General features: G+C 62.2%; 1 protein-coding gene across 1 annotated transcript in view; it reads left to right on the top strand.

Moving 5' to 3' along the window:
• The window catches only part of INTS1 (integrator complex subunit 1), a 35,073-nt gene extending 32,453 nt beyond the window's left edge, over window positions 1-2,620 (top strand). The window contains exons 44-48 of the mRNA XM_017894317.1: window positions 496-609; window positions 1,253-1,323; window positions 1,670-1,761; window positions 1,918-2,027; window positions 2,181-2,620. Coding sequence (XP_017749806.1) covers window positions 496-609; window positions 1,253-1,323; window positions 1,670-1,761; window positions 1,918-2,027; window positions 2,181-2,296 — 503 coding nt within the window. The 3' untranslated portion in view covers window positions 2,297-2,620. The remainder of the gene's footprint in view (window positions 1-495; window positions 610-1,252; window positions 1,324-1,669; window positions 1,762-1,917; window positions 2,028-2,180) is intronic.
• The last annotated feature ends 10,252 nt before the right edge of the window (window positions 2,621-12,872 follow it).

Genomic DNA, 12,872 nt, shown 5'->3' with positions numbered 1-12,872 from the left:
CCCCTGGCGCATCGCCCCGCCCCCACCACATCGCCTCCGCCCCCACCACATTGCCTCCGCTCCTGGCACATCCACCACCCACCCAGCGCTTGTCCCAGGTGTCCCTCCCCAGGAAGCGTTCCCTGGTCCTACTGGCAGGTCTCGTCCTTGGCTTTTCCCTTCCGTCATTCCCTGCCTGAGATGACACGGCACCGCAGCACGTCTCTCCTGTGCTGCCGGAAGAGTGCCAGGCCCGGGTCCCAAGCCATCCTGCCTTGTGCCCAGTGGGTCATGGCCCACATTGCGAGAAACCCAGCAGGGAGAGACTCGCAGAGGTGCATGCGTCGGATCCAAAGGTGGCTCCTGGCTCCACTCCATTTGTGGAGCGCTGCTGTGTGCTGGCACCTTGGGAGCCTGGGCATTGGCCGCTGTGCTGTCGGGAGGGCAGGCCCTGGTGCTTCAGTGTGGCACGTCCTGCCGCTCCCGCCCTCCTGCAGCACTGCCACTGTCTTCCAGAGGAGAGCTCAGCCGGCTCCTTGCCCCTGGTCAGCGTCTCCCTGTTCACCCCTCTGACCGCGGCCGAGATGGCTCCCTACATGAAGCGGCTTTCCAGGGGCCAAACGGTGGAGGGTGAGTCGGGCCCTGCTTCACCCACTTGAGGTCAGCGCCTGGTCGGCGCCCTGGGTCCCATGTGCCTGCGGGTAGCAACCAGCAGCTATCCCGGCACTGACTGGGGCGTGAGCACGGCCCACGCTGGGCTGTGGGTGGGTGGGCCAGTCCTCACACTGGGGAGCACCCCCAGAGAAGGCCTTAGAAACTCAGGGGCCCAGGGGAGTTGGAGGGTGCTGCTCTGCTTCAGACACAGCAAAAAGCAGGGGAGCACCCTGAGGGGGTGGGAGTGTGGCAGGAAGAGGTCAGGCAGGCGGGCAGGACCAGCGGGTAGGCAGGACTGGTGGCCGCCTTCAGAGAAGAGCCAAGGCTGGGTGGCCCAGGTGGAGCCGGGCCGTGGGGCCACTTGATGCTAAGAGCACCCTGGATGTGGGGCTGCCGCAAGGGGTCAATCTCTTTCCTTGGAGACCACGAGTAGGGGCAGGGACGGGCATTTGCGGAGCTTGGCGGCTTCACTGCTGCGGGTATCACTGGGCTCATGCTTTCCAGTGTTTTCTGTCCTGTGGTGCTCGGGGCCTTGCCCCTCTGCGTGGCTGGCCGGGGTGGGGTGGGCAGAGGTCTGCTTAGGCCATTCAGCTCCGGCCTGGCTCGCTCTCTGTGTTAGATCTGCTGGAGGTTCTGAGTGACATAGACGAGATGTCCCGGCGGAGACCCGAGATCCTGGGCTTCTTCTCGGTGAGTTGGATGGGGCTGGGGGAGAGCTGGGAGGAGCTGATCCCTTGGAGAACCCCAGCAGGGCCACTGCCCCCAACAGGGTGTGCCCGCCCTGAGCCCCAGGGAGTCCTCTGAGGCCGGGCTTCAGGTGGGGCCCCAGCCCAGGCGTTCACAGTCGAGCCCCCGCCAGGGCAGGCCCACTTTCAGCCCTGGGCTGGGACTGGCCGATGGCGCATGCGTCCTGCCTTCTGGATAGGAGCCTAGGGTCCCTGCCATTGCCATCGGCCATCAAGAGACCAAGAGGTGAAGGGGCCTCGATGGGGGCTGGACCCCCCGGTCACACACCTCCCACCTTTCCCCTGGTCAGACCAACCTGCAACGGCTGATGAGCTCGGCCGAGGAGTCTTGCCGCAACCTGGCCTTCAGCCTGGCCCTGCGCTCCATCCAGAACAGCCCCAGGTGAGACCACCGCCACCGGGCCCTACTAAACCAGGTCACTGCTTGACCCACCTGGTGGCCAGACCGGGCTTCCAGGCGGCTCAGCTCTCCCTGTTGGGTGGGGGTCCGGCGTGGGCACAGGGCCGAGGTGCCCACTGAAGTGCGTGGCTCTTTCAGCATCGCAGCTGACTTCCTGCCCACATACATGTACTGCCTGGGCAGCCAGGACTTTGAGGTGGTGCAAACGGCCCTCAGGAACCTGCCTGAGTACACTCTCCTGTGCCAAGGTGAGGACGGTCCCCTGTCCGGGGCCCTGGCAGCCCCCGGGGAGGCCGGAGGCGCGTCTCCCGAGAGCTGGCTCTTGCGAGTCCTGAGGTCTGGTCACTACGGCCAGGGTGTTTGTGGCCAGCGTGACGTGCAGGGCCCCGTCTCCCCTACAGAGCACGCGGCTGTGCTGCTGCACCGGGCCTTCCTGGTGGGCATGTACGGCCAGATGGACCCCAGCGCGCAGATCTCTGAGGCCCTGAGGATCCTGCATATGGAGGCCGTGATGTAAGCCTGTGGCAGCCGACCCCCTTCCAAACCCCGGCTCGTCCCATCCCTGGGGATCCTCAAGGCGAAGCCCAGGAAGCGCTGCCATTGCTGGTCTCTCCGAGGAGGTGAGGGCGCCGAGCTCCGAGGCCAGGCAGGCCCAGGAACAATACCCCGAGCCCTGGGGTGGCTCCGGGCCAGCTGCTGGCATGGGGGGCCGTCCACCAAGCCCTCATTCACCTTCCGGGCCACAGCCCTGCAGCGGAGCGGTGGGCAGCGTGGCCCAGCGTGTGCAGGATCCCACTGGGCGTGGCCTGGGCTGGTTTTGAATGAAACGATCTGAACTCTCTGTGTACTCTCTGGTGTCCCATGTCACCCTCTGGCCAGCTGGAGCCTCAAGGACCCTGGCCTTGGCTCCCCAGCCCTGCAGCGCAGAGAGTTGAGCAGGGTCCTGGGAGGTGGAGACCAAGGCCAGGCCGGGCTCTCCCTTGGGCCAGCAGTTCTTGCAGATGTCGAGGGTCAGAGGACGCTGCCTGCTTGGCTGCCCCCACCATCACGGTCTCCCCGTCAGGTGCCGGCCCTGGGCCCTGCCTGGCCTCGAGTCCTCTGCTCACGGGGTTGGACTCTGTTGAGTGAATCCAGCCTTGTCAGGCTGCGTGGGGGACTGGCCCGGCAGACCGATCTCTCCCTCCTCCACTAAAAGGATCAACAAGGCCCTGAGAGCCTCAACTGTGGGTGTCCCCCCGTGGGAGCTGAGTGGGGGATCCCATTCCAGAAGAGTCCGAGTAGCCGGCGATGCTCGTCGTGCCTTTCCCAGCACCCGCTCACAGGGGAGGGTCTGGGAGGGTCCTAGTGCATGCGGGGTGGAGCTTGGCGTGGGGTCCATTTGCTGGCCCGGTTGGGGTTAGAGCTGCCCACCCCTCTGTCCTCGCCGCATTGGGGTCTTCCCAGCACACAGATGGGACCCGTGCTCTCCCCGTTCCCTATGAGTGCCCCCAGGTCAGCCCTGCCCCGGGCGCCCACTGCCTGGGCCACTGTGGCTGAGAAGCTGACCCAGGCCCTCCTGCAAGCCCAGGTAGCGCGAGGCCTCAAGGTTCTAGTGATGCCATGGGCTTGGGGGATGCCCCGTGACAGCATCCAGCAAGGGAGCAGCCGGGCTCTAGGCCCATAGCCTCCCAGCCCAGCCCCTGGCCTGCATGCCCGCACCACCTGCCTGGGCCCCTGCGCCCTCCTGCCCACCCTCCCCAGACTCTTCCAGGCTGCACAGGTCCAGGGACCAGGTCCCGGGTAGGGGGAGCCAGTGCCGGGTCTAACACCAGACGTGTCTGTCTGCAGCTGGCTCCTGTGGCTTCAGGGGACTGGGAGGCTGCTCTGGGAGTGACTTGGAGGCCTATGGGCCGCCGAGCAGCCTCCATCCCAGCTGTGCGGGGCCGTCCTCCCCCACCCTTGCCCTTAGTGCCTTGCCTTCAGGACCCTGGTGCCAGCACCTCTGCCCTGGGTCCAAGTGTGTGTTAGGGTTAGGGACAGGGACAGCAGTGAGGAGCGCCCAGCACAGGCCTGGGTGCGGGATGAGGCCCTTTCTGCTCTGCTGCTGGCTCTCCTACTTCTGCACAGATAAGGGGCAGGGCTGAGATTTGAGCCCTAGGGCCCTGGAGCCATGGGCTGCCCCGGGGTGGGACCTGGGAGGCCTAGAGGCCCTGGGGCTGGGCTGAGCGGAAGCAGGGCCTGAGGTTTGTGCTGTGGGAAGGGGCCCGGGAGGCTCAGCAGATGCAGGGCAGGGATTTGGATGCCTCCCCAGCCCCGGGGGTGGGGTGTGGATGTAGGGAGGCATCCTCATAGGGGGTGGGTGTGTGCAGGCTGTGCGGGCTCAGGGGTCAAGGTCAGGGCCCGCGTCCACCCGAGTCTTAGAGGACAGAAGCATGTTACGGCTTGGCGGGGACATGACCCAGTCTCATCTGAGACCGAGTGAGGACGGGCCCACCAAGCCCGCTGGCCCCCAGTGCCTGCTGTATGCCCCACACCCAAACCCCAGCCTCCTGAGGGCCAGGCTCTCTCTCCCAGTCCTGGATGTGGGGCCTTTGCCAGTCCGCACCTTCGGGATCCCAACCCCTCTCCCCAGGTGCAGCACCTGAGCCACATCACCGCGTCCCCTCCAGCCAGGAGCCACCCTTTCCTGACGCTATACCACCTATGGGTTCCCGAGGCACCTCCTCAAGGGTGGCTTCCCGCACCCCACAGTCCGGAGCCTCTTGCAGCCCTGCCAGCCTCTGGTCCTCTGCTCTCCTGACGTCACTCCAGCCAGGCTGTGGGGTGGGGGTCCTTCCAGCCAAGGCCTGCCTGCCTCAGGGTCTGATCAGAGAGGGAGAGTGAGGTCCGAGCTCTGTGGGCTCAGAACCCGGTGCCTGGGTTGAGGACAGGGAAAGGGAAGGATGCTGCTGCCAGGCCTGGAGGCCAGTGTGTGTCCCAGCTGGGCGCAAGCCTGGGCCCTTCACGGGGGTGCCCGTTTCTGGCTCGGAGCAGCCTGTGACAGGTAGAGCCCCAGGACATTGGCTGGGGTCGTGGACCAGGCACGGGGAAGGGGGATGGGGAGGACACTGAGGGCGGGGCCCTGATCCTGGGGCCTGGGAACCTCTCTGGGCCTCTTGCTGCCTGGGCCTGTGTTCACTCCCGCCCAGGAGGCAGCGGAGGTTAAGCTAAGCAGAGGCATCCAGGGGAAGTAGCTGGCCTGGCAGGTGGTAAGGGCTCAGGCTAGGGGTATCGGCTCTGGTGTGTGTGCCGACTGGGGCCGGGATGTGCCAGGCGTGCCCAAGACCCCACCCACCCCAGGGTGCTGACCCCAGGGCTCAGGGACTTGTTGGCTCAAAATTGTGGCACCCGTGGGGCAAACTTAGCCCCCACCTGGCCAAGTGCTTCCCTAATATCTAGGGGGTGGCCTGGGCCTGTCCCCACCATAGAGGGAACCCCAGGGGGCGTGTCTGGCCTTGGCTGCGGCGGTGGACCGCAGGTTCTGTGTCCCAGAGGTGAGAGGCTTCTGCGATCTGTGCTGGGGAAGATGGGGAAGGCGGCTGGGAGGGAAACCTGACTGCTCCTAGACAAAAAAATGAGTAGATTGGAATCTGTGCCTGCAGCAGGCGCCTGGCAGGGGCCGTGTGAGCAGAAGTGTGGGTGTTGGAATGATGGTGCCGACCCCAGGGTGGACGGGGCTGCGGGATGGACCAGGGAGCCCTGGGTCAGGCCATGATCCATGCCTGGCCTCTCCCTCCCTCTGGTTCCCCAAGTTCCTCACCACAGCCACTGGGCCCAGGGACCTCGGGAACCAGCCATGTGGGGCACCCAGTATGCGCTGCTGGGTGGCTGCAGGCAGGTCCCAGGCCGTCTGTTCTGGAACAGTGGAGGATCTGGGATCAGCACCTTCCCACGTGGCTGTGACTGAGCCCCTCGCCCAGGGTCACCACTGGAGCCCAGATAGCCCCAGGACTGAGAGTCCGGCCCAGACCCCACAGTTCCCTTCTTTCCAGGAGCATGTCCGAGCCAGGCCAGGCAGGGTGCCAGCCCCTCCCGGTGGTTCCTGGCAGTCCTGGGCTCGCTCCTCCAGGTGGGGATGGGGCGGGGCCAGGGGATGCCATAGTGACAAGCTCACCTGCTTCTTCAGTCTCAAAACAAGTGCTTCCGGGTTTGTTTCAGGTCTGGCTGGGGATGGACCCTGACCTTCAAACAGGCCAGATGGTGGTGGCCACAGGGCTCAATGTGGGCACCTGGGGCCTGAGCGCCCTCGGCAGCAAGGTCTCCCCATGAGGTGTCTCCCCCATTCACCCTGGGAGGCCCAGACAGTGGCCCGAGGTCACGTGGCAGGTAGGGTGCTGGGCAGGAGCTGCTTGGGGGGCCTGGGCCTCCCCCAGCTCCCTTCCTCAGAGCAACCCAGACCCCTGACCCAATTAGGCCCAGGCCTAGCCGGCAGTTGGAATCATTCCAGGTGCTTCAGAAGAGGGGGGTGTGGCTGAGGCCTCCCCCGGGGACAGTGGCCCCTTCTGTCCTGGGAGGTGGCCTGTAGGAAGCTGAGGAGCACGGGCAGGCAGAACTAGACATCCCGGTTCTTTCCAAACCCCCTCACTGGGCCAGGCCCAAAAGGACACCCCATGCCAGGCCCTGCTGGGCTCACCGGGGACCCAGGGTTGGACCCCAGTAGGCCTGTGTCAGGGTGTGGTGGGCACCCTCTCTGTGCCCGGGGGTTAGGAAGGGCTCTTGGGGGAAGGCAGCATGGCGGGTGGGTCTGGAGCAGTGGGGAGGAGTTGGGCCCATCCACTTGCAGTGGGGCACAGGGCTCTGGCTGACCACCAGCAGGGCAGGCGGAGGGGAGGGGCCGGCACCCACAACCCCCTTTTCTCACTGGTGCTCTCCTGCTATGGAGCCAGGCCTGGAGAGGCCTGTAAGCCTCAGGGGGAACGGGGGCAGGCCTGGCACACAGGGCTCCTCGGGTGCTCATCCCTCACCCCGTAGTAGGGAGACTGGGGCCCTGGGAGGGGAGGGAGCTGGGAGGCGGCCACGCGCCGTCCCTAAGATGGAAAACGCAGGGGTCTGGTGAGGGCGGCACTGACCACAGTGCTCTGCACACCAGGCCACTGGTGGCGCCCCGGCTGTGGGGGACACAGGGTCCTTGGAGACATAGGGCCTGAGGTCCTCCAGAGCTGGGTTACGGTGGAGGGGCTGCTGGATCCCAAACACCCTTTAGGCCTCTTTCATCCCCAGCCAGGACCCTGGAGGCCCTGTCCACAGAGTCCAGTCAGGTGGGCCATAGCCTGTAGCTGCAGGCCCGGGCAGGTGGGTGACACAAGGCAGGACTGACCCCAGGGTTCTGACGCCTGCTCCCTACTCGCTGACTGTGGCCTTGGACAAATTGCTGTCCCTCTCTGAGCTTGATTCCTTACCTGTGAAATGGGCATCAAGGTCATGCCTGAGACCGGGTGTGGTGGCTCATGCCTATAATCCTAGCACCTGGGGAAGCCTAATTCCAGCACTTGGGGAGGCCTAATCCCAACACCTGGGGAGGCCGAGGTGGGCAGATCAGTTGAAGTCAGGAGTTCAAGACCAGCCTGGCCAACATGGCAAAACCCCGTCTCTACTAAAAATGCAAAAATTAGCTGGGCATGGTGGTGTGTGCCTGTAATCCCAGCTACTCGGATGCTGACGTGGGAGAATCGCTTGAACCCGGGAGGCGGAGGCGAGGCTGCAGTGAGTTGAGATCACTGAGATAGCGCCACTGCACTCCAGCCTGGGTGAAAGAACAAGACTTCGTCTCAGAAAATAAAAACAAGGCTGGGCGTGGTGGCTCACGCCTGTAATCCTAGCACTTTGGGAGACTGAGGCAGGTGGATCACCTGAGGTCAGGAGTTTGAGTCCAGCATGGCCAACATAGTGAAACCCCATCTCTACTAAAATACAAAAATGAGCTGAGCGTGATGGTGCATGTCTGTAATACCAGCTACGTGGGAGGCTGAGGCAGGAGAATCCCTTGAAACCCGGGAGGCAGAGGTTGTGATGAGCCAAGATCATGCCACTGCACTCCAGCCTGGGCAACAGAGTGAGACTCCGTCTCAAAAAAATAAAAACAAAAAACTGCCTGAGACTCGGGGGCAGTGAACAACCTGTGTGACACACAGCAGGTGCCGAGGACCAGGCATCTGTGCTGTTACCTCTTTTCCTTGAACAGAGAGGTGCCATGATCCAGCCAAGGACACACAGCACTTAGAGGCAGGCTGGCTTCTCTCCCCCAGTCCTGCCACCCAGCGACACCCGTCAGCCCCCGTGTGAGCTCCGTGCTCCTCGAAGGTGGTGGGGCGGGGTTGGGCCCTGTTACAAGGGATTCCTATAAATGGCGTGGAAAAGATTAATAATGTATTTATAACACATCGTGGTGGTAGTCAAAAATGATCTATAAATGTGCAGTAAATGTTTTATAATGTTTTTGTAACCCGTTATAAATGATAAATGGCAGACCATAGATGCCGGATCAAATATTTATAACGCATTGTGCACGGCGTCGGGCTGCTACAGTTCAGGAAAGCCATTAATAATAAAGTGGATGGAAATGCACGAGTTACCGACATGCCCAGCAAAGCCATTTATAATGAAACGTAGAATTTGGCTGTGGAAAGCAGCCCACTGGCCCCAGCCGCAGCACCGGCCAGGCTCTCCTGGAGGCTGGGGAAGGAGCGGCGTCGTGAATTATTTGTGAGGTGTTCAGACGAGAATGTATACTCCCCATAGCACACCATATAAATATGCTATTAATATACCCAAGGTGGCATGCATTATTCATGGAGCCTAATTAATTAATGGGTGGCCCCTTAAAATGGGGTGTCACAGCTTCCCGCTCCCTGTCCTGCGGGGGGCCGTAGGGATGCCATTGGTTGATGGCAGCCTCAGGGGTGGGGAGGAGGGCGACGTCCCTTCCACCCTCTGCAGTGGGGCCAACGTGGTCGCCCACGACCATCCGCAGGGGTCCTGTGGGTAAGTCAGTTTGGGAACCACTGTGCAGTGTAGCCTCTTGCCGGGGGAGAGGAGGTGCAGATCAGGCGATGAAGGCTCTGAGAAGTCCCGCGGGAAACGCCACTCAGCCAGGACACCTCCCTTGGTTCTTTCTCTCACGCCCTCTGCATTCCCGAAACACCCCCGCCTCCCGGACTCAAGGAGCCAGTTCCGTTCCAGCTTGGCCCAGCAGCCTTGGTCAGGTGACGTTCAGGGTTGAGTCCACACTGGTGGAAGGAGTCCACCCCCATAAGCCCACCCCACCCCTCCAGTTGTGGTGCTTGAGTCCCCACCTCTGCAGCCCCTCCGGACCCAGCAGCCAGTGCGTCCTCCAGGAACTAAGCTAATGCAAGCCCAGGTGGACATCTTGAACTGAAATGAACGATGCCTCGGGCCGTGTCCTCCCTGGGTCCCCAGCACTGGCCCTGCCACCCTGATGGGCTGAGAGACCCCTTTCTCCCTGCCTCCATGTCTTTGAGGGGGTCAGAACACGTGGAGGCTGGAAGTGGGGAAACTGAGGTCGTCTGGTCTGGAAGTCCTGTCCTGGACCAGGGTGGCCACTCAGGCAGGACACCAGCTGGGCCGACCTCCCAGACCTCACCTGGTGTCAGAGTCAGGGCCGCTGCCTGAGAGGGCAGGCCAATCAGGGGGCCTTCTCTCCTCCCTCTTCTCTCCTGTCTCCTCCTCTCTCCTCCTCTCCTCTCAGAACCTGTTTATTGAGCTGCAGAATCAGTAGAACCACCTATTTTATAGATCATAAACAGGATCTTGTTCTGTCACCCTTCTTGTTCTGTGACATGATCACAGCTCACTGCAGCCTCGACCTCTCAGCCTCCATCAATCCTCCTGCCTCAGCCTCCCGGATAGCTGGGACTACAGGTGTGCACCACCACACCTGACTAATATATTTGTATTTTTGGTAGAGGTGGGGTCTTGCTATTTTGCCCAGGCTGGTCTTGAACTCTTAGCCTCAAGCAAACCTTCCACTTCAGCTTCCCAAAGTGTTGGGATTACTGGCATGATCCCCTGCACTCAGCCCATCTTGGGTTTTAAACCCACAGCCAACCCACACACATATGTACGTGTGTACACACACACACACATTAATGTCTCTGTCACCCAGGCTGGAGTGCACTGGTGTGATCACAGCTCACTGCAGCCTCCTGTTCTCAAGTGATCCTCCCGCCTCAGTCTCCTGAGTAGCTGGGACTACAAGCAGGAACCACCACACCTGGCCCAGAGTCAGTTTTTTAGGGGGTGGGGGGTAGGGACAGAGTCTCGCTCTGTCACCCAGGCTGGAATGCAGTGGTGCGATCTCAACTCACTGCAACCTCCACCTCCCGGATTCAAGCGATTCTCCTGCCTCAGCCACCCAGGTAGCTGGGACTACAGGCATGTGCCACCACGCCCAGCTAATTTTCTAGTAGAGACGGGGTTTCACCATGTTAGCCAGGCCGGTCTCAAACTCCTGACCTTGGGTGATCCACCCGCCTTAGCCTCCCAAAATGCTGGGATTACAGGCATGAGCCACCACACCTGGCCCAGAGCCACTTTTAAAGGGTGGCTAAGTATCAAATGAGAATGTAGGCATGGAAATTGGTGGGAAAGGTTGGAGTAGGCGCCTGGCTGGGCCCTGCTGCCTGCACCCCTTCCTCCCGCCGCCCCCGTGCCTCCTCCTGGTCCCCTGCACCAGCGACACCAGCCTACCTTCAAGCCTTCCTTCCTGCCGCAGGGCCTTTGCAACTCCTCTTCCCTTTGCCCTTTCCCCTTCCTCTCCAACAAAGTGATTCCTACTTAGCCTCCAGGTCTCAGTTCTCATGGTCCTTCCTAGAAAGATTCTTGCTCTATCTTTTCTCTCTCCTCTCCTCTGTCTTTCTCCCCTTTTTCTGTCTCTCTGTTGGTCTCAGGCTGAGGTCATCATCATTTCTAAAGGGCCTGAAGTCTGGGCCCCCATCTAGGTCCCCGTCCTGGGGTCCGTTGAGCTCACACCACTCTTACCTGTTCCCCACCCCGGATACATGATGCTGCATTGATTGTGTGCCTGGCCATGGGGTAATCCTTGGTGGAAGGGGGCTATGATGTCACTCTGCAGATGAGGAAACTGAGCCCAAGAGAAGGCAGTTTCCCGGTGAGGCCGGAAGGCAGCAGGTTCCCCGGGCAGAGGCTCCGTGTTGGATGGGGGAGGCGTGTGCAGAGTCCACATGGCAGCCCTGGGGAGCACAGATGGGGACCCCGGGAGCCTTCGGTGGCTCTGAGGGGCTTCAGGGTGGGGGTCTTGGAGGACAAGGAGGAGGGGCGGGTGCTGGGGGCCAGTGCGGGCGCGAAGCTCTGGGGTCAGCGTGGCAGGGTGCGGCCGGGGAGATGCAGCGTGATAAGCCTGCTGAAGGTCTGATAAGCAACCTGGACTTTATTTGAAGGACAGCCTGGGAGGCTCCTGGCAGGGGAAGGGCTTGGTCAGGCCTTCTAGAAAGATCCCTTGGGCTGCTGGGGAGGGTGGACTGTGGTGGCCAGAGGGGCAGGAGGCAGCCCTGTGGGCAGAGGCGGGGGGACAGGTCTGGATGGGAGGGTGGCAGCTGTGGGCAGTGGGGAGAAGGAGCCATTTGGGGGTGTCCTGGCTCCTGGCTTCGGGGACCCTGGAGGGACATGCTGTGTGAGGTGCTGGTGGGGAAACGCCACAAATGCTGCCTCCCAGCTCACTGGTGCCAGAGGGGGGCCATGCAGGATGGGCCACGGGGTGACCAGTGAGATGGCTTTTTAAGCGTGCAGCGGTAAAAGTTCACGATGAAAGTGCAACTCAGGCCACCTCCCATGCCACTCTTTGTAAGGGACCTGGGCCCTAGTGCCTCTCCACCCCTGTGTCCCCATCCCCCACTAACTCCCCCCTCCCCCTGCCCCGCTGCTTCTGCTTCTTGATCTTTCCCTTGTTTTCCAGCTTTTCCAGTTCTCCTAACCGCTGCCCTGGGAGTTAAGAACACCCGGTGCCAGGACCGGCTCCAGCTGTCCTGGCGCGATATCTGCAGGTCAGGGACTGTGGCGGAGCAGTGGTTAGGGCCAGCCACAATCCCAGGCCACAAGCGCTCTCTGCCTAGAAGCTGCTTGCATGCCCCTGGTGACAGGGAGCTCACCACCTACACACAGACCTCACTGACAGGCAGCCAGCCATGCACACTTCGGTGTCTCACCAGGGCCCAGCCTCAGAAAGAGCTGGAACAGCACCAGTGGCGTGGATGGGGTTGGAAGACCTCAGTTTCTGCTCCTCCCAAGGGGCACGGAGAAGCTGCCCTGACTCCTTGCCAGGGGCTATTGCGGGAAAACACCTTCCTTCCTGCAGGCCCTGTCCGGACAAGCCCTGGCCCTACAGCCAGCAGGGTAGGGCCCCCCTCACATGGTGTCAGTGATTCCGCCCTCGTCCAGTCCTGGCCACAGACAAGGTTCCCCACGGAGAACCGGGCCAGGGGCCAGCCCGGGATAATTTAGTCCCCACCAGAGGGACTTTCCTTATTGTGTCACATCTCAGAGTGGAAAATTGGGAACTACCCTGCAGGTCAGCCTGAGGAATCTCCTGCTCCAGGAATAGATCCTGCCCACAGGCCCCCAGAAGGAAAGCACAGGCCAGCTGTGCCACTCCGGCTCCATGGCCCCCTTCCTGACCTGCTTCTCCTCTGGCAATGCCCAGGCCTCACCTCTGCCTTGCCTGGAACCCCCGCTGGCATGTAGTGGCCTGGAAAGAGAAACCAGATGCGGAAGTCGTTTGAAACCCTGAAATACAGGGCGCCTCCTGCTCCCCGGGAGGCCGGCCTGCCCAGGGCTGAGGCCCCAGACAGGGCAGGGCTGTTCGAGCCTCAGTGTCTACATTTGTCAACCGGCCTTTCCTGCGTCTTCTTCATGGTGGTGGGAGGTGGGGCGGCGAAAAGAAAGAAAATCCCAGGTCTCCGCAGGGGTCCAGAACGCCGGGACCACCAAGCAGCCCGCGCCCCTTCCCCGGTTGGAGGTCTGGGCCAGCAGCGGCGGGGCGGGGCTTGGGTAGGGGTCAGGCGGCGGGGGCGGGCCCTGACGGGCGGGACCCGGCGGCGGGG

The sequence above is a fragment of the Rhinopithecus bieti genome, unplaced genomic scaffold (genome assembly GCF_001698545.2).
Source record: "Rhinopithecus bieti isolate Rb0 unplaced genomic scaffold, ASM169854v2 scaffold_1017, whole genome shotgun sequence".
Lineage (NCBI taxonomy): Eukaryota > Metazoa > Chordata > Mammalia > Primates > Cercopithecidae > Rhinopithecus > Rhinopithecus bieti.
The sequence above is the reverse complement of the archived record's forward strand: the minus strand, read 5'-3'. Positions and strand labels throughout refer to the sequence as shown.